This window comes from Petaurus breviceps, unplaced genomic scaffold, assembly GCF_028583685.1.
Source record: "Petaurus breviceps papuanus isolate PSGF00001 unplaced genomic scaffold, PetGlider_PUasm1.0 176, whole genome shotgun sequence".
NCBI classification, from domain to species: Eukaryota; Metazoa; Chordata; class Mammalia; order Diprotodontia; family Petauridae; genus Petaurus; species Petaurus breviceps.
In genome coordinates, this window is record NW_027185771.1 from 31,499,772 (window position 1) to 31,518,518 (window position 18,747).

The 18,747-nt window shown below is 38.8% G+C and overlaps 1 protein-coding gene across 1 annotated transcript; it reads right to left on the reverse strand.

Moving 5' to 3' along the window:
• Positions 1-12,579: 12,579 nt before the first annotated feature.
• On the reverse strand, positions 12,580-13,386 carry LOC138159547 (olfactory receptor 1f45-like). Its single transcript, XM_069085897.1, has one exon. It carries the CDS (start codon positions 13,384-13,386, stop codon positions 12,580-12,582), a length of 807 nt encoding a protein of 268 aa, XP_068941998.1.
• Between the last annotated feature and the right edge of the window lie 5,361 nt (positions 13,387-18,747).

An 18,747-nucleotide genomic window follows, 5' to 3' on the forward strand; every position in this document is an offset into this window, starting at 1 on the left:
GGGATAGGGGTGTGGTTAGACACAGAAAGCCTTCGAACTACAACTCCCAGAATCTCCCTTTACATATGTTCCGGCTCCTCGTTTTCCAAAGTCTCTGACTAATTGCACAGCAATGTCTTCTCCCCGCCATCACGACCCCCCGGGGTGCCTTCTGGGCTTCGCTTATGCTAGCTTTGAGCTCTGAACTCAATTATTTCGCTTTTCTCAGTGGAGCGGGGAGAATGGAAGGGAGAGGAAAGGAGAGGAATACTAATTAACACAGGTGGAACTCTCCGCCAATCAGGGGACGTCTTCTGCTCCGCCTTCTTTCCCCGCCCCTTCCTTTGAAAAACAGTCCAATCCCAATTTACGACGGACCTCTATCGCCCTTGTCTTACCTGGGACCGCTGTTGCAGCAGCCTTTCTAGCCATAGTTTTCTCCCGAGGTGAGGGAAGGGCTAGAAGTCAAGAAGATCTGAGTTCACATTTGACCTCAGCCACTAAATGGCCTTGTGACCCTGAGCAAGTCACTTAACTTGTTTGTGCCTCAGTCTTCTCACCTGGAAAACGAGACTCACAATAATAGCACCTGCGTCCTAGGGTTGTGAGGACGAAAGGAGATATTTGTAAAACGCTTGGCAGACCCTAACATGGTACATGAGTGCTTGCTATTGTTTTTGTTAGAAGGATGCTGAGCTTTCTGAGCCCTCTGAAAAACACCACCACTCAGGTGCTGTTACAAGCCCCTGGATGAGCAGCAACAGCAAAGCCAGATTGATAATAGTTGTCGACAAGCATTTATTAAAAGCTTCTTACGTGTCAGACACGGCTGGGGACACAAAGGAGGAAAGACAAAAGTAGATTGACCTCAAAGAATTTATAGTCTAATGGGGGAGGCAGGCATGACTATAACGAGGTTCATTTAAGTTATATACAGAACCTATGAGAGGTAATCTCAGAGGGAAAGGCCCCCTGCAGAAGTGAGATCTGAGAGTCTTGAAGGAAGCCAAGGCAAATAAGAGATGGGAGACAGGAGAGCATTCCAGGCACGGGGCACAGCTAGTATAAATGAATAGGGAAGGGAGATGGAGCATTGTATTAAAGGAAAGATAGGCCAGTGTTGCTGGATAATAGGGAGGAGGCAGGTATAGGATATTTGGAAAGGGAGGACATAATAATAATAAAACAACAACAACAACAAAGCTTGTGAACAACCAGGAGCCCAGGAATAAATAACTAGAAGGTGGGACTGTTGACAGGAGGAACCACAGCAGTAAATAAGAATCTGCAGTAAGAGTGCCTGAAGGAAATCTTTGTTGGATGTGTAACTGGAGGAACCCAGAGAGTAGAAAGGCTGACAACAAACCAATGAGGCAGAAAGAAAACTGAACTGCAGGAGAATCCAGTGGAAAGAACAACTTTTTGAGGAGTAGGACTGGCCTAGGAGCGATAAGCCACAAAATCCATAAGTGATGGAGAAGTGAACTTGAGTTTTTTCCCTCTGTGGGAACCCCTTTCTAAGACAGGTGGGCGGGGGAGGTGTTGGCCAATTGGGTAGAGGCAAATGAGCTACATTAGTGAGATGTGAGAGCTGTTGTGTCACCTCCCCAAATTCCCTTTTGAGAGTACCAGAGAATTACTCCTGAAAAAGGACACATAAACTGGGATTTTTTAGGACCCAATACATATCCAGGTTTTTCTTTTTTTTCTTTCTTTTTATTTTATTTTATTTTATTTTTTGCTTTTTGTAGGGTGTAAGGCAGGACAATCGGGGTTAAGTGACTTGCCCAAGGGCACACGACTAGTTTTTGTGTTAAGTGTCTGAGGCAGGATTTGAATTCAGGTCCTCCTGACTTCAGGGCCGGTGTTCTATTCACTGCACCACCTAGCCGCCCCATATCCAGCTTTTTCTTGCTGTAGCAAAGCTTCTGTCAGAAGAATTACATTAGTCATAAGAAAAATTTTCTGACTCCACAGACTTCCTTTTCAAATAACTTTTTTCTTCTTTTTTGTATCTGTATTCTTATTTAAATATTTTCTAATTACATGTAAACATTTTTAACATTCTTTTAAAAAAGTTTTGATTTCCAAATTCTTCCCCTGCTTCCCATCTCTCTCCTACCCCTCAAGAAGACAAGCAGTATATCAATTACACATCACATCATGTTTTAGGATCCTCATCCCCTTCAGATAAATGTATAGAGCTTACAAATCCAGGAAGGGATTTTCCCTAGAAAGGATTATTTTCTACTTAATTCAATGACTGGGTGTCTTAGGACTTTTACTTTCTAAAAGAGTTATAACTGGGAAGACATCAGAATTTTAAGTGAGAAAAGCCATGACAAAGTCCACTCATCCTCTTGTGAGAAAAAATAGTACCCCAGCAGAATATGATAGCTGAATCCAGAAGCTAGAAGCAGAGAAAGCAATAACCACAGGACCACATAAATAATGATGAATAACAGTAATATAGCTAGGAGCATTGAACCATAGAGATTATATAGACTATGTGCTGGGTAGAGAGTACACAAGCTCATCAGGGACCAGGTTGGGCAGGATCATTGAGGAGATATCATTGCAACACATTGCTATCCTTTTATCAAAGGCAGGCATTGCTTCTCTGTTCCTGTTTTCCAATCACACGTGTGTGCCTTTACATGAGTGGCCTGAGAAAATGTCACCTATGTGTATATTCCTACATCAAAGTTCCCTCACTACATGAGTTCACTGTGTCTCTCCAAACTTGTTCCCTATGTGATCAAATTAGATAAATACTAGCTATCATCATCCACATAATCATTATGATTATTATGACTATATATCCTCTGTTCCTACAGATGGAAGAATTTACCCCAAGTTTATGGGGGAAATTTTTTGCTTCTATTTTCATTATGATTCTATTTCATTAAATGTTTCTGTTTAAAATTGTGTCCTATGGTCAACAAATAAAGGTAAACATATCAGTACAGGATTGTAAGATAAAGATTTGAGTGGCAATAAACCCAATGAGCACCTTAAACCTAGGTAGTTTTGTCTTAGGGATACACTTTGCAAGCCAGTGTTGATCATTAGGTTCTACACATGTAAGGAATTATCCTTTACTTTATTTCTTTCCCATTTTTTGGCATCAAAAATTATTTAAACAGTTCAAGTTGGAGCTCTTTTAATGGGGATGTTGCAGTTTCAAAGTGTGTAGTGGTGGCATCATCTCAAAGAATTCAGTCAGACTACCTCTAATCCAAATATAGGCATTTATTAAAGATTAATACCCCTCAGGAGCAGGCTAGGTTCTAAGAGGAACCAGCAACTTCAGAGCAAGCAAGATAGATTTTTATAGGGTAAAGATGCAATTACATAACAGAAATTACAAATATTAAAATGGGAAGAGAGGTTTGTTCAAGGATTAGGATAGGGGAGTGGTCCCAGCCACAGTGGAACTGCACATGTGGAAAAACCCATTTAGGGGGGTTATGTATGTATGATAATGATATTATATATAATAAGCCTCTCTATGTCACAAGTTTACCTAAAGGACAGCTTTTGCTATTACTGTGCAAGTGCTTACTTCGGGAAAGTCTCTTCTATTGTTTTGGTGTCCACATCCTTCTTGGGCATCCTGGTGGTGCTACTTTCTGATTGGTTGAGTATTGTGGTCCTGTCTGAAACTAGATGGATGTGGTTGTGGTTGAGTGCATGGACACACATACTGTTTCCGTGGGAAGTATGAGGAATGGGTCTGAGGGGAGTGGCTAGCTAGAGGAAGTGACTGGGATCCCACCACATGGACAAGACTGTTGTTTCTGTGAGAAATCTGAGTTCATGGATACACCTCTTGTTCTAATGAGCAGTGAGGCATATGTTAGGATATTGAGTGGGGGGGTGAGGGTGTGAGTGGCTAGGTAGGGGCAGTGGGCCTGCTGTTCAGTGGGGCCTATAAGGAAGTTAGAATATTGGACCTGGGGGCAGCTTTAATAGGATTCCATCATTCCCTCCTCAAAAAGTGGGGGCCCAAATTCATTTGAGAAAAAGGATGAAGATCTCTGCTTCTGTAGTTTCTTCGGGCTGAAAAGGGGCATAGAGCTGTCTCTCCCTAGATGGGTCCCAAGGAGTAGGCTGAGTAGAACTGAGCATAGGTCACATCCAGGGGATGATGGGTGAGTATGGGCTGTTTGCTACCAACAGTAGGTGAATTGGCCTGTAGTCTGGGAGACACGAATCTGACAGGCAAGCTTAATATGCAGGGCCCCAGATATAAGGAGAAAGAAATCAAGAGTCCCATGATGCTATTATTTGGTATTGGCATGCAGGATTATCTAATTTTGTTACTTTCCCAAAAGTTTCTGCTCTGATTCCAGTTCCTTTAGAAGAATCAGATCCTATTGAGGAAATATAAGTAACAACACTTTGCAGGTAGAAGCTTTCCACTGCTGGGTTTAATAATTATACAAATGAATTTGCTTAGAAGCAGTTTACTTATTCCAATTATAATAAAAGACTTGTGAGAACACTTTACATCATTTTGAAACATTTAAGAACCTTATTTAATATATACATAAATATATATATATATATTTATATTTATTAACAGACAGATGACTAAGCCAAATACCAATTTTAAGCTGAATAGCTCAGATCTAACAGACATTTTATTATAGTAGCTCAAATGTATACCAGACTTAGCCTATGGGATAATGATTAACATTGTATTTGTGTCTGATGCTTCTGCTTTCTGATTGGCTGAGTATTGTGGTCCTATCTGAGACTAGTTGGATGTGGTTGTGGTTGAGTTCATGGACACACCTGCTGTTTCTGTGAGAAATATGAGTTCATGGACAGACCTGTTGTTCTAGTGAGCAGTGAGGCATATATGAAGAAGTTAGGCTATTGAGTGGGGGGCAGTGCTATGTGTGTGTGAGTGGCTAGGTAGGGGCAGTGGGTCTGCTGTTCAGTGGGGCCTATAAGGAAGTTAGAATATTGTGGCTGGGGGAAGCTTTAATAGGATTCCATCAGGGAGGTACACAATAAACAATGAATCCAGAGTAAAAGAAGTCATCAAATAAATTTATTAGTGAAAAAGAAGAAAGACTGGCTATTTGGTGAAATTAGACAATGCCTAATATACAGACCACGTATTTCATTGTTATCCTTGTGACAGGAAAAATAAAAAGCAAGAAACATCACCAGCATTTTGGGTTTACTGCCTATGGCAAATTTATGAAACTATCTGTAGTAACTATTACTAGTACTGTTTTGGAAATGAGAGATTCAAACAGATGCTGTTACAACCCTGGTGCATACCCTCATCAGCTGATACCTGGACTATTGTAATAGCCTTTGGGTTGTTCTTCCTGCCTCCAGACTCTCCACTCATGCCAATATTCTACTCAATTGCCAAAGAAATCTTCCGAAAGTGCAGGTCTGGCTATCTCATATTTCCCCCTCCCCAATAAATATCGCTACTTGGATCAAATACAAACCCTCCATTTTGCTTTTAAAAGCCCTTCAAAACCTGAACTTTTCCCACATTTCCAGGCCTCTTATACTCCCCTTTACATACTCTAGGGTTCAGTGACACTGGCCTTCTTGTCATTCCTTGATTTCATCTTCTGACTGCATTTTCACTGTCTTTTCCCCATGCCTGGAATGCTCTTCCTCCTCACATAAGCCTCCAGGTTTCCCAGGTTTTCTTTCAAGTCTCAGCTAACAGTCCATTTCTTGCAAAAAGCCTCCCCTGATATTCCATAATACTATTGCTTTCCCTCTGAGATACATGTTGTCTGCCCTTGGTTGTTTTTATGATGTCTCTCCAATTAGATTGTTAACCCCTTGACGGCAAGGATTGTTTTTCTTTCTCTCTCTTTTCTTTTTGTAACCCTAGCACTTAAGGCAATGCCCCTAATATAACAAATAGGACCACTTTCAGTCTTCTTAATGTATGTCTTGCCACTGGACTCCAATGATAGAGACTGAGGCTGATGACTTTGCACAGCTCTGCCTCACTTAAATCCAATTCACTTACAAGTCAAGACATCACTTTCCTGGGATCATCAGTCCTCTTCAAGAACAAAGGCTGGACAGCAACAACAAGATAATAATAAATAATTAATAAATACTTGGTGACCTGACCTCTCTTTTCTTTTCTGCTTATGAATTGTATCAAGACTGTTTTGAATTGCTTCTTAAGAGTTGAGTGGGAAAGGGGAAATTATATATATTTTCCACTCACATCCAAGTGGATATGAGTGCTTGGCAGCTAAAGCAGATGTTCTGTCTAAGTAAGCCTGAACTTAGATTTTCTTTATCCCTTGTGAGTTTATCCTTTCCTGAAATGAGGAAAAACAGAATTCTTAAATAGGCATGTGTGGGATTGGAAGCAACCTTGTGAGTTCCTAAGGTCCAGAGGTTCTAGGCCCAATGAGGGGCCAGATGGTGACAGGTGAATCTTCTGTTTCAGAGAGTTTGGTCATCGACAAAGAAAGGAGAAATTCAGGACTTCCTATTTTACCCACAGATTTGTGCCACAAATTATTCACATAGTGCCAAGCTGAGGCAAAATGTAAAACACCTAGTTAACAGTCCTGAAAAGTGCTTTATATAATGAGTTTTAAGGGTCATCCTCTCAGCAGATTATAGCAACATTTATAAGTTGTTACTGAATCTTTAATTCCTTTTCCTTGTGTGAAGGAAAGAAAGACATAGAACTTGGTCACTCAATGGGAATGTTTCCTTGAGGGGCTTATATGGTTCCACCAATTGTTCTCAATCCTTGGCAAGTCTCTTTGGCATCTTTCTTCCTCCCTTCCTTCTCTAAGGGTGATGTCTTGACTTGCTAGAGAATTGTATTTAAGTGAGGTAGAACTGCACAAAGTTGTCATCAACTAGTTACAATTATTTCAAGCACCTGAAAGGTACCTCGAATGGAGGTGGACCTGCCTACTGATACCTTGCTGACTAAACATCAGAGAATGGGACTGCCTTCTGATGATTGGTTTATTGAGCACAAGTGAATGGACTCTTTTCATAGGCAGTTTAGAGAGACTTTCCCCTTTTATTACTCCACATTTTTCTCTCTTGTACTTCCAATTCTAAATGTAACAGGGAGTGTGTGTGTTGGGAGGTGGGGTGAGTTTCTTCCTCATTCCTACTCCCAGAAGCAGATGTGGTGAAGACCTACATGTTTAGAGGTGTTCCCCTCACATGTAGTATGGGGAGTTCCTTTGAATGGCTCAGAAGGAGAGATAATAGACCTCTCTAGCTTCTTCTCTAACCACTCTTCTCCAGAGAAGATTTTATTTCATGTCAGGAGGGGAAACAAAAAGGCAGGGGCCAAAGGCTGGTACTATTGCTCTCTTCAGAGTGATGGTACAGAGTTAGAATTATAGTTATCTAATCCCTTAGATATCTGTCTAAGGGATATGATTTTCAGGTTCAATCTAATTTCTGACTGCTGTTCATTATTGGGAGTAGGATCTCAAGCTATATGTTCAAGATTTGACCCCATTCCACTGAATACTGGTTCCACAATGAACACACATAACAAGAAACCCATTTATCCAAACTGGTAGCAAAAACAAAGTGAAGAAACTGTCCCACTGGGAATGAAATAACTTAGCTCAACCAACAGAGAGAGTCCCAGATTGCACCCAAGGGGAAGTTACCAGAATTCTCTAGTGTAACAAGTTAGGGATTGGAACATGTTGGAGACTGCCAGTTCTTCTTGTGTCTTTCCAGAGTCTTTTCCTTCAGCAAATTAAATGATATTAGTCTTATTTATCTTCTCTCTGGCTAGAAGCCCGAAATTTATGAAGCAACTTCAGGGCCCAAAGCAACTCAAACCTTCAAGAGCTCCTCAGTCTCCTTTCTCCATCACCACCTTACTCTTCGTAGGTGCAGGGCATCCATCTCCATCAATAAAGAGATAGTTTAACACAAATGACCTTGAGCTTTGGGCCTGGGGTCACAGAGAAAATGGCACCTTGCAGAAGAATATGGTGAGTAATGTGTGCTCGTTCAGGCAAACCTGAGAGGGGAGCTTCTGGAGTTCCTGGTGGTCTTTTCTTGACTTTCTGTTTCCTTTTCTGAGCGCCAGTCATAGCATATTGATTATTGCAGTTAATATTTCTGGTCTTAAAGCTTATCTCATGACTAATACCAAGTTCTAGAGTTTTGGAGTTTGAGTTGGTACTAGTTTCCCAGAAGAAGAAAATTTCTTTAGCATGCTTCTTGCATAATAAGAAACTCCTCCACACATTTTCTGTACCTTGGATAATCAAGCTCAATTAGTCTACTCCACCTTTTGATTGGAGAACTGCAGGGTAGAATGCTAAACTCTAAACTAGAAAGCTAAATGCTTTCCTTGGTAGAAGACAGCAGGAATTTCCAGCTCATTCTTCACTTTTCATCTGAAGCTCTGTTTGGTTTGAACTCCATGGAACAAAATGACCTAAGGTGGGGGTACCCCTCTTCTATACCCAGTCTCCCTTTCCAGCTTCTCTTTGTGTGTCTTCTCTCATTATAATATAATCTCCTCAAGGACAGGGACCATCTTTCTTTTTTTTATTTGAATCCCCAGCACTTAGCACAGTACCTGGAATGTAGTAGGCACTTAATAAACGTCTATTGAATTGAACATCTAAAGTCATACCATGAGGGGCAATGAGATCTAGTTCTTGCCATGAGAGGTATATATTACAGTGGAAAGAATGTTGGATTTGGAACCAGAGGACCTGGATTTGAATCCTGACTGTCATTTGCTATACTATCTGTGTGGTTTGAGGCAAGACATTTACCTTCCTTAGGTCTTAATTTTCTCATCTCTAAAATAAGGAGAGTAGACTAAATGACCACTAAGGTCTCTTCTACCTCTAATTGTATGGTGGTGAAATGAAACCTATGTGGTATTATTGTTAAGATACCTTAAAAGTGGAGGTAAGAAATTAATGGAGACTATTTTTGTGGCAATCTCACAAAATATCTACCTTATAGGAAAATTCAGTCTAATGGGTTGAATGCTTTATGCATTTGTTTATGGGTGTCTGTGTGTCCTTTGTACCTTATATATTTTCTGTCATCAAGGAAATAAAGGCTGGCCTGTACTAAATTGTATGTGGAGTTCATATGGAGAAACTAGGGACACTATTGTCCATTTCTGAGGACTGGAATCTTACCTAAACTTTATCCAGACCTCCCTGAAATTTTACTCTGGGATTTAGGGTAATAAAGCAAAGAGAAATACTGATCCTTTGGGGTCCTGCCCCTAAAAATGTATCCATCCTGTGTAAATTCAGTCCTTGAGAGAGCCCATGAGCAATGAATTACACTTAGATACTTAACAATTGTTTGTCATTAATAGAACCCTGGAGGGAATTCAGGAACTCTGTTTCATAGCTTCAACTCTGCCAGTAACTAGCTATGTGATTTGGGAGCATTTTGATTATTTCCTGATTTATGTGACATGCACTGCAACTATCTTTGTCACCCTCTTCATCCCCCTTCCCCCCCACCTTCCACTACCACCACCACCAACCACCACCACCATCAGAAACTTGGACTCTACCACTGGTACACTCAACTCTGATAAATGGGTTTTCACTTTTTTTTTTTTTGCCCAGAACCACGTCTCCACATCACTTTTGGCTCTTTCTATACCATGTTGGCACCAATAAATTTCTCTTATCTAACCCTTTCTCCATACCTTTTATTTCCCCCCCCCCATTAGAATGCAAGCCCCTTGAAGGCAAGGATAATCTTGCTTGTAAATGCAAATTTATATCTCTAACACATGGCATAGTGCCTAGAACACAAGTGTTTAATAAATGGTTTATCATTCATTGATTCATTCATTCAGTTTATTTAGGACACAGTTTCCTCATCCGTATAATGAGAGATGTAGTCTAATTAATTTCTAAAGGACTTTCCAGTTGTAAAACTTTTTGAATTTCACTTTTGTGTTATAAAAAAATCTTGTGTTTTTAACAGTTCTATCTTTGTCACATCCAATAGACTCCTTACCATTTTATTTTGTCTCCATCCTATCTTTTGATGCATTTTGAAGCATTTTGATTATCTTATTCTTGTCTAGGTCCTGACATTGTTGGGCTTTCTGACAGTTCAAGGCAGAAGACCACATCTTCATTTATTTATTTATTCACGATACACTTGTAGACATATCAAAAAGAGCAAAGACCTTCCTTGTGACATAGAGAATTCCTTTTTAACTAGAGGTTTTCAAAAGGAGACTAGATGAACATTTATTGGAAATTTTGTAGAGGGAAATTTCTGTTTCAGGTAGTAGTTAGACTAGATGACCTCTTGGACTATATGATTTTAAAATACTCTTGCATGTAAAGCATTGTTCTATACAACACTGTCAATCATTTAATGCCAAGGATGCTACCCAAACTATGATAGTGGCAGCAGGAATAGAGGGTTGTGTAAACAGAGACTCTGAAATGCCTGTACTAACTGATTAAATATGATAGAGCTTCCAGATGATGAAGTTGTACAACATCTAACCAATCCAGAGGACTGCTAAACCCCAGGGCTGCTTGGCATACCAGTGAGCCTTTGCAGGTAAACTTTAACTGAACTCAGAGATGCCTGCAATTGCTGATCCCAGCCTTGATCATCTCAGAAAGAGCCTCTTGCTTTTAGACTTATCTAAAAAGCAGCAAACATCCTGCTTCCTGATTGATTGTGTTTACATATATTTTCTCCCTAGGCTCTCACTTTACTTTCTGCTCTATTGTGTTTCTCCTTAACCCCCACTTAGCACAAATATCCCAAGAATGTATAATTATTTCACCCTCTTCCTACTCCCCTTTGAGCAGCTGAGAACTTTGTATTTTTGCTCCAGCTTGCAAACTTCTTCTCAGACAATAAAAATTTTTTTAAATTTATTTTATTTATTTTATCTTTGTAAACTGTGGTTGGGCTCTGGCTTATTCCAGGTCCCCATTCTGGACCTGGGATTTCTTCTGTTTTAGAAGATAACAAGGGTTTTTATTTATTTTAACAGTTCAAAGAGAGAAACTATGCCTCTAATTTCTCCAGAACCTTGGAATCTACTGCTGGGATTCAGAGCTCCGATAGGTGAATTTTTATCTTATCTTGCCTGGAACCAGGTCTTCATGGCACTTCCTGAACATTGCATACCATGTTGCTTCCACTCTGGCCATTATCTCCATTTCCTTCCATGAGCAAACTTGGACTCTACCCTGGGGCAACTCTGGTCATTAATATGTGAGTTTTTTACCTTATTTTGTCCAGAACCAGGCTTCCATGTCACTTTTTCTAGCTCCCATTTATGGGCTCTCTTCCCCCATTAGACTACAAATTCCTTGAGGGTAGAAAGTGTCTTCCTTGCTTTTATTTGTGTCTCCAACACTTAGCACAATTGCTGGAACACAGTAAAAACTTAAATTTTTGCTCTCTTTTTGTCTATCTGTCTATCTATCTACATCTATTTGTCTATCTATCCACCAGAAAATTTTTGTTACATGAAGCTATCCTGCTTACATGTGCTTGTATTTAATGTTGCCTAACTTCTAAGAATGAAAAAAGATAAAAGGGATTAGTGTGAAACTATATAGCTCTAGTAAGAAGTCACAAGCTTTCAATAAGCAATAGGTAATTATATCAAGATCTACCAGGATAATTACTTCAATACTTACTCAGTATCTGCCAACTAATCATTCTTAATCTTTTTGTTAACTTCCTTTGGCAGTCTTACAAAGTCTAAGGACCCATTCCAGGATAATATTTTTAAATGCATAAAATAAAACATGTAGGGTTACAAATTAAACCAAAGGTTTGTGAAAATAGAAATGTAGGTAGATGTATTTTTCCCCCATCCAAATCTACAGGTCTCTTGAAATCTATCCACAGAACTTAGGTTAAGAACCCTGGCTCCTAGACACTAGTCATCTTTCTAGGTCACCAGAAATGATCAGAAACAGATGCCTTGTGATTTTGTGGCATTGATAAGGATTATTTATTATCATTTATAATATAGGTGAAGTCTGACTCTATCTTTCCTGTTCCTAAGTTTCCACATAAGGTTACCTTAAATTGAGGTATATGGAGGAAGGAAGAGAAGACATATACTACTTTTCAAGAAAACTAGAAAGTTTCTGAGGAAGGGAAGAGTTGAAATTCAGGGTTAGGTAGAAACATGAAGGAATCATTGAATAAGACTAAATAAAACTAGATTATATTTCTATGTTGGGTACTTGCAGTTGAAGACCTACAGATGATCTATTACTCCATCCACAAGCATGGAATCAAATAGCTTTTGTGGTACAAGTATGCCCTTTGTGTGTGCGTGTGATTGCCTGATCATTTTGTAGAAGAAAATATGGAACAAGAAAGGGAACAAGAACACTCCAGTATGGAACATCAAGTCATTTGCAGCCAGGTGGCACAGTGGATAGAGAGCAACAGGTCTAGACTCAGAAGCAAAATCAGACCTGAGTTCATATCCTGCCTCAGACACTCACTACCTGTGTGGACCTACCCTCTTGGTTTGTTATGAGGATTATTATTAATTATTATTATTATCGTTGTTATTGTTGATTGTGAGCTGGTCATATTCTTGCTATGTTACTCTATCCAGTTCACTTTGAGTATCTGTGCCAGAGATGTTTTAATTTTATGGTTCTGAAGGCTGTAGATGTAGGGGTTCAGTGTAGGGGCCACCACTGAGAACATAATGGAGGCTACAAGATCTCCACCTCTCCCTTGAGCTTCGACCTGACCTAGGGGCTGTATATAAACAATAATTAGTGTTCCATAGAAAAGCATGACCACAGCTAGATGGGATCCACATGTGGCAAGTGCCTTGTGCAGACCTGCAGTGGCTCGAACTCTATTCACAGCAGCACCAATGAAGGCATAGGAGGTGATGATACAAACAGCAGGCAAGATGATGTCTGCACTACCCTCAACTAGAGCTATTGCATAGTTGAGGGAGGTGTCAGAACAGGCAAGATGCAGCAACGGGTAGACATCACAGTAGAAATGTGGGATATCACGACTACTGCAGAAGGTGAGCCTTGCAATGAGGGTTGTGTGGAGCAGGGAATGAAGGGTTGTGCCAACCCAGATCCCACCCATAAGCATTAGGCAGCGTGGTAGAGTCACCACAGAAGCATAGTGCAGTGGTCGGCAAATAGCCACATATCGGTCCCATGCCATGGCTGCCAAAACATAGCTACCCACATTGCCTGCCATCAGGAAGAAGAAGACCTGGGTCAGGCAGGCTGTGTGGCTGATGGACTGGTCTCCAGTAAATAGAGAGTAAAGGAGTCTGGGAACTGTGGTGGAGGTGAAGCACAGGTCTCCCAAGGACAGGTTGACCAGGAGGATGTACATGGGGGTGTGGAGACGTGAGTCTGAGCTGACAGCCATAAGAATCAACAGGTTTCCCAAGAGGGCTGCCAGGTATACAGTCAGGAATAGTATGAAAAGAAAGTCTTGATGACTGGAGAAGGCCAAGAGGAAGAACTGAGAGACACCAGTCTGATTCCCCACTGTTACATTACTGTTGGATCTGAGCCTGGGTTGGGAAGGGAGACACAGGGTGAGTGATACTTCCATAGCTATTGCAAAAAAATTAAATTCACCTTTAAGAACCATTGAAGACATTCAGAATATTTTTCCCCATCCTTTAAAGGTCATTTCCAAAGAGGAGATCTTAAAGTGTTTTTAGTTTTAAAAAAAAAGTTTTGTTGAAATAATCATATAACCTCTCTAGGCAATTGATAATAGTAATAAGTGATGATCACTGAGTACTTTAAGGCTTACAAAGCACCTCATGTACATTATCTCTTTGGAGCTTTTCAATAATCCCATTTGGGGTTGTCATACGCTTGAATAGTGTAATAAAAGTGTTGGAAAGTCACTTTTGTATACTTTGTCTTCTCTACAGTGTCTAGCCCAGTGCAATCTCACCACTCACCCCTTGAGGGGAAGACCATGCCCTACATCATCTTCCAGAATGTCATCCCAACCTCACTCCCCAGCTTACCTTTGGAAACTACCCTCCTCTTTCTCCTTCTTAGCTTCCTCTAGATTAGTTTTCTTGTAAAGAAATGCTGCAGGCAATAAGACAGTATTCACAGATAAGCCCTAGATCCCTGGTGGGTTTGGCAACCTCAGTGGTGCAGTGGATAAAGCATTGGGAGGGCCAGGAGTCAGAAAAACCTGAGTTCAAATCCCACCTCAGAAACTTATTAACAAGTGACCCGTGGGCAAGTCACTTAACCTCTGACTACCTCACTTTCTTCAACTGTAAAGTGAGGAGGATAATAGTACCTACCTCCCAGGGTTACTGTGAGGATCAAATGAGATATTTGTAAAGTGTTTAGCATAGTACCTCACACATGGTAGGTGCTAAATAAATACTTATTCCCTTCTAAAGTTGTTTTTTTGTTTGTTTGTTTGTTTGTTTTTGCCATTTGGAGGGCAATTGGGGTTAAGTAACTTGCCCAAGGTTACACGGCTAGTTTTTTTTTTGTGTGAGTGTTAAGTGTCTGAGGCTGGAACTGCCCTACTGTTGTTTACATATGTTGTTCCTTTTCAACAAAACCCTTTCAGAGCTATGTATCAGCTGTGCTTGATCCCAATCATGTCAAATTTACCTCCTTGCAGTAGCATCTTTTGTGAGGGACAAGAATATTGCCATAACATCCACAAATCCCCCTCTTTTGGTTGGGACCATAGGAAATCTAGATACAGCCAGAAAACAAAAACAAAAACAAACATCTGCTAACTACTTCCTAAGGATAATACTCAAGCCCTAAGCAGCTTGCCTCTTAGGGCAAGAAGTGGGAAGAAGACAAACATTTAAGAGAATTTCTTTACACTCTCAATTCCATCTTCCCTAACAAGGCCATGATTCATGGCTAGAGGTGGTTGTCTGACCTCTGTCCCTTTCCAACAGGGCTTACTTGAATTTCACCCACTTTCTCTCCCAAGAGAGGACAGATGAATCTTAATTACTTCTGGTTGGACAGCTGGATCATATGCTTCTATAAAGCAGAAGACGCCCAAGCCTCGCTCACCTTTGGAGGACTGTCTCTGATCTTCCATATGCCTTCGGAATAATACCATGATCCCAGCTATGATCCATATGAATAAGCCTTTTTGTGGCTACTGCCTCAGTATCAACAGCTACAAAGATCGATGATTTTCAGGCAAAGACATAGAAGAAAGAATGTAGTGAAAGAAAGGAAAACTCCTTATCATTTGTCAGAGTTTCCTGCTTGTTATATTTAACAGGCTAGTGGAGCATGATTAGTGATCTCTGGAAGCATCCTGGGTGGAATTTCTCCCTGGGTATTTTCATCTCTGAGGGCTCACTCTTACTATTTTTTCCTGTCACTCTCCAGGGTTTACCCATCACTATGCTGTCATGTCCCTAGTGTCCTCATTGTTTGAACATGATAACATCATACATCTCTGGGGCACACTCAGTTGGGATCCGGGGTTTCATGACAGAATGCCTCATCTCACGTTTCAATGACAATTTTTAGTCCTGGGCTGGTTCCCTTATTATGCCCTTTCTTTTTATCCTCAAGCACTCCAAATATGAGCCCACTTCATGAAATCAGCATTTTGCTCCCTCCTGGTTGCTACCATTTGTCTTTCCATCAGGGTTTTCCTTCTTTCCAGATGCCTTGTGCAATAGAATGTCATCTTACAATTTCTTCCTGTCTCTCATGTCCTGTTCAATTGACATGGAGAAAATTATTGGGTCTCAAGAAGTCTTAAAATTTCCATAAATTTAGATTTTTTATTTTCATTTATTCATTAATTATTTATGAAGCATGTAATCTGTATAATCACTGTTCTAGGTGCTAGGGAAAATACAAATATAATTATTGCAATGGTCCTCTTCTGGAGTTTATCAGGGAGACTTAACACATACATAAATACATTACAAATAAACAGTGAGTATAATGCAGAATAGGTTTCAAGAATAATACAAGTGTTATATCAAAAAGCAAAATCTGAAGAAAAGCAACATTTCTGATCAGTGACATCTGTGAAGGCATGGAGAATGTGGTTTCTTGATGAATAGGTAAGATTTCAATAGCTGGAGATGAGTTGAGAGAATAGTTTTAACTGGAGGGAATAACATGAGCAAAGACACAGAAATGGTGTCAGAAAAATATCAATATTTTAACATTTTAAGTATAAATATGGCAGAAACATTTTAATTCTAAATTTTATTTCTTAGAATAATCTTATCATTGTTCTATATCCAAGCCATTTCTAATTTAGAGAGATGTCTTAATCAGCATAGTCACTTCTCTCTTCCACCATTCCCCCCCACCTCCGCCCATGCCCTTGGACATGTTCCCACCTCTCAAGATGATTTGAGGTAACATTTACAGCAATATTGTAAAAGAAAAGTCACAATATAATCAAGAAATATTGGAGTTAGCATTTCACAATAGTCACCTAACAAGTGTTATCATTTTTTTTTTCCTGAGCTATTTGCCTCAAGTATTCTCCTGAAGTAATTAAAGGTACCTCTTCCCTTTAAGGACAGCTAGGTGATACAGCACACAAGTGCCAGGCCTGAAATGAAAAAGATTCATTTTCCTGAGTTCATATCTGGACTCAGATACTTATTAGCTGCATGACACTGGTCAAGTCACTTAACCCTGTGTGCCTCTGTTCCTCATCTGTAAGATGAGATGCAGAAGGAAATGGCAAACCATTCCAGTATCTTTGCCAAGAGAACTCCAAATGGGGTCACAAAGAGATAGACATGACAGAATGCCTTTTATTTCCCTTTAATCAATATCTTATTTCCCATATATCAATTATATATCCCAATATCAATTATATCGATATAATATTATTATATCAATAAAAATCCCATATTTCCCTTTAATCAATATCTTAATGCTTTCTCAATAGAGAAAGAAGATCTTTTTTCTATTTTGTGATATAGACTTTTAAATATAGAACCTTTTCTGTTTTAGCTGCATCCCAGAATTTTAAAAATAGATTGTCTTGTCATTATCATTCTCTTTCAAATTCATAATTTCTATAAATTATCTTTTTTATCTTCCTATTATTCAAGATGTTATTATTAATCTCCAAATAGTTTTGTATCTTTTGAATGCCTTTCCTATGTTAATTAGTGTGTATTTAATTATGATCTATCGGGATGTGTTTAGGAATTATATTTTTAAAATTTATTTTTAGTTTCTCTTTTAATTTCTCTAATATATGGTCTATTTTTGCAAAAGGTATGCAATGTTGAGACATAAACATTCTTTAATATTCTCATCCAGAAGATACCATAGGTCTCAGATGTAACTATTCTTAGCAGGTTGTTCAGTTCTATATTTTCCTTTACTTATCCTCCATTTTCTAGTTCTGAGAAAAAAGCATTAAATTTCCTATAATTATTGTTATTTTTCATACATTTTTTCAATTCACTTAACTTTTTCTTTGTGATTTAGATTCTATTTCATTTGGTGGATTGTTTATTTTTATTCATTAATATAATGTTATAATATATAATATTATATAATAATATTTATTAATATTATTAAATATGTATCTATTGTTTACATTATTTAGCAAGAATGTTCATTATTGCTATTTTTTTTGTTATCTATGGAACTTTTAAGGCATGCCATATTTACCTCTCTTGATATTGGGAATTTTCACTTTTACTTTGAGAGTATGATTGAAGTTCCTGTTGTTTTTAAAATGATCTGTTGCATATTAATTTTGTTCCAACTTCTCATTTTTATTCAAATGTGTCTATTTTTAAGGAATTTCTTTTATACAGCCAATGGTTGGATTTCATTTTTTCTATAGTCTAACATTTTTTTTTACTTTATTGAATTGAATATGAATTAAGTGACATTTGGGGTTATGATAATTAGGTTTATGGTTTTTCTCCATTCGCTTATTGTGTATGTTTTTAATTCCTTTCTTCTTTTAAATAAGCACTTTGTACCTGTCCTTAGTATTACTTAAGTTATTTTAATACTCTCTATTCCCACAAGCTCTCTCAAATTCCAATTTGCCTACCCTTTTCTCAAGTACTTTGAACTTAAATTGTTAAATTTTTATTCATTCATTCATCTGCTTCTCGTTTTACTTTCCTCTTCCCTTGTCCAGTTATATAATGCAATTCAAAATCTTCTCTCAACATCCCCCCCAAAACCTCTTATTTTAAGTAACATTCTTTTCTGAGGAACTTTCTTTCCCTTTGTCCTCCTTATGATGTCTTTTTTCTCCTTATAGCGTATTCTGGATAATATTCTCCAATGCATGAAATATAATAATACTTGTTCTTTATTTTCTCTAATTCTCCCATGAACTTGAAGCTTCCAAAGTAGCAAATTTGATTTCCCCATTTGATCCTATTTTTGTTTTTGTTGTTTAGTTGTTCAGTTGTTTCCTACTCTTTGTGACTCCATGGACCATCCTGTTCATGGGGTTTTCTTTGTAAATATACATGAGTGGTTTGCCATTTTCTTCCCAGTGGATTAAGGTGAACAGTTAGTGATTTGCCTAAGGTTGCACAGACAGAAAGTGTCTAAGACTAGATTTGAACTCTGTTCCTCCTGACTCCAGGTCCAGCACTCTATTCACTGAGCCCCCTAGTTGCCTCATTCTATCCTAGGTCTATGTTATTATTTGTTCTGCCCATTTTATTTTATTTTATTTGCCATGTCTTCATCTTAGAAATCTCAATTCATAAGGGAAACAATGTTGAACAGAAGCATTATGTAG